Below are 2,179 nucleotides of genomic sequence, written 5' to 3'. Positions count from 1 at the left end.
TTCTCTAGACTCGGGGTCTGCTGGGGGTCTCCCCAGGGACCAGAGGTTTCCTCCTGAGTCTCACTGGCTGCTGTCCCAGTCCCCGGGTCCCTGCTGGCTCCAGCCAGGGAGCTGCAGGCCGGGCCCCCGAGGGCCTCCTCAGAGCTGCCCAGGGGCATGGGGTTCCGCAGGGCCTCCATGTACGACTCCCTGAACCAGCGTCTAGGCGGCACACAACTGGAGTCCCCTGGCGGCCGCCTCCTGCTGCTCGGGACGTCCAGGTCTGTGTGGAAGGTGAGGGTCTTGGGGCCCTCCTCCTGGTCCGGCTTCTGCTCCGATCCCCCGCAGTTCTCAGGGGGCATCCGTGGGCCCTGCTCTGAGGGGCTGACCTTTTCGAAGTCCCTGTCTGAGCTTCCAGACAGGGTCCGGGGCCTTCCCAGCTCGGCTCTTTCTGGGTAAGGAAGGTGCCTGAGCTGGTCGCTGCCCACACGCCCTCGGCGGCAGGGTGGGGTCAGGGTGTCGGGGGAAGGGGTGCTTCCCTGGAAATGGGGGCCTGCCATGGCTTGGGTGGGGGCTGGGGCCTCTGAGGGGCTGCTGGGCAGCTGCTCGGGACCTGTGCAGCTGGAGCAGCTCTGCAGGATGGCTCCAGGGCTGGGGACAAAGACAGGGTTAGTGATGTCGCTCCACGGGGCTCGGTGGACAGCCAAGCCTGAGGTCAGCAGGCAGGTGCGCAGGGGAACGTGGCTCCGTTCCTGGTTCACCCACTCCAGGAATGGCCCCGTGAAGACACAGCCATACATGGCCTCAGGGATGGCGACTTCCTCTGTGCCCCTTCCCAGCCGGGACAGGCATTTCAAGACCAGTCTAGCTGACTGCTTCCCCGCCGATGTGACCTGCAGGTAGAAGTCCCCGGGCTGGAGCCGGACTCCGTGCAGGGACGCCAGCTGCACCACCACCTTCTCATGGGCACACAGCGGCCAACCTGGGTGCAGGAAGACCAGACCCCTGTACCTGGCCTGAGACAAGAGAGAAAGGAGGTTAGTAGTGGGCACGGCCATGGCCTGGGCTCCTCCGTGCCCTGGGTCTCCACCTCTCAGGGGAAGGTCAGTGACTGAGCTCCCACAGGGAAGGCGTCTCACGGGGACTGGGATGCACTGTCCCTTGGAACATAAAACAGGTCATTAGGACTAGAAGAATCATGGGCTTCTCTTTGGTTCAGGGGTCAGTTATAAAAACAATCGTATAGTTCTACCTGGAGGCTGGGGATAGGTGGGCAGGACAGGGGAGAGGAGGCTGCTCGAGGGTCACAGCCAGAGCCCACCAGGCGCTCCGAAGGGTGAGTTGTCGCTCAGAGTGGTTCCAGCCTGGGCAAGGGGCCGGGCGTCCACACTTGCCCCTGCCAGCCCTGGTCAGGACCACCCTAAGGGGGGCTCCCTCCTCTGCACTTCCGGTGTTCCCTGCGGCTCCCGGCCGCTGCGGGCGCTACCTCGGCCTCCTCAGCGAGGAGTGCGGGTGCCAGGATGCTGGTGAATTTCACTTCAGAATTTTCTCCGTTCCCTTTAAATAGCTGAGATCCCACTCCATTTACAACTGTGTACTTTAGCTATTTTCACCCAGCGTGATTTCACGAGCATTTCCTGTGCTGTTAGAAACTGCAGACAGATCACCTAACTGTTGGGTATTTATTTTCCCCAAATTTTGCTCTGACAAACTAAAATACAGTAAACATCTTGGGGCCTAGAGCCCCGCCTGGGTTTCAGTTGCTTCTAGAGAAGGGCCCTACTTCATTCTTTTGCATGTGGATATCCAGTTTTCCAAGCACCACTGATTGAAAAGACTATCTTCCCCAGTGAATAGTCTTGGCACCCCTGTAGAACATCACTTAGCCATATATGTGAGGGTTTATTACTGGGCTCTCTATTCCATTCCACTGGTCTTTGTGTCTGTTTTTATGCCAGTGTCACACTGCTCTGATTACTGTAGTTTTGTACTAAGTTTTAAAATCAGGAAGTGTGAGTCCTCCAACTTTTCTTTTTTTCAAGATTGTTTTGGCTCTCTGGGGGTCTCCTGAGATTCCACATGAGTTTTAAGATGGGCTTTTCTATTTCTGCAAAAAACACCACTGGGACTTTAATAGGATTGCACTGAATCTGTAGATCACTTTGGATAGTACTGACATTTTACTATACATATATATATA

General features: G+C 57.2%; 2 protein-coding genes across 2 annotated transcripts in view; both read right to left on the bottom strand.

Annotated features, from left to right (window-relative positions):
• Positions 1-221, bottom strand: part of PLEKHG4B (pleckstrin homology domain containing, family G (with RhoGef domain) member 4B) — a 40,419-nt gene extending 40,198 nt beyond the window's left edge. The window contains exon 1 of the mRNA XM_011974656.1: positions 8-221. Coding sequence (XP_011830046.1) covers positions 8-179 — 172 coding nt within the window. The 5' untranslated portion in view covers positions 180-221. The remainder of the gene's footprint in view (positions 1-7) is intronic.
• Positions 222-330: 109 nt separating this feature from the next.
• The window catches only part of LOC105535539 (rho guanine nucleotide exchange factor 40-like), a 24,499-nt gene continuing 22,650 nt past the window's right edge, over positions 331-2,179 (bottom strand). The window contains exons 3-4 of the mRNA XM_011974655.1: positions 593-995; positions 331-518 (exon numbers count right to left, since the gene is read on the bottom strand). Of these exons, the coding sequence (XP_011830045.1) occupies positions 331-518; positions 593-995 (591 nt within the window). The remainder of the gene's footprint in view (positions 519-592; positions 996-2,179) is intronic.

The sequence above is a fragment of the Mandrillus leucophaeus genome, unplaced genomic scaffold, assembly GCF_000951045.1.
Source record: "Mandrillus leucophaeus isolate KB7577 unplaced genomic scaffold, Mleu.le_1.0 Scaffold1475, whole genome shotgun sequence".
Classification (NCBI taxonomy): Eukaryota; Metazoa; Chordata; class Mammalia; order Primates; family Cercopithecidae; genus Mandrillus; species Mandrillus leucophaeus.
Note: the sequence above shows the minus strand (reverse complement) of the source record. Positions and strands in the feature narration are given on the sequence as shown.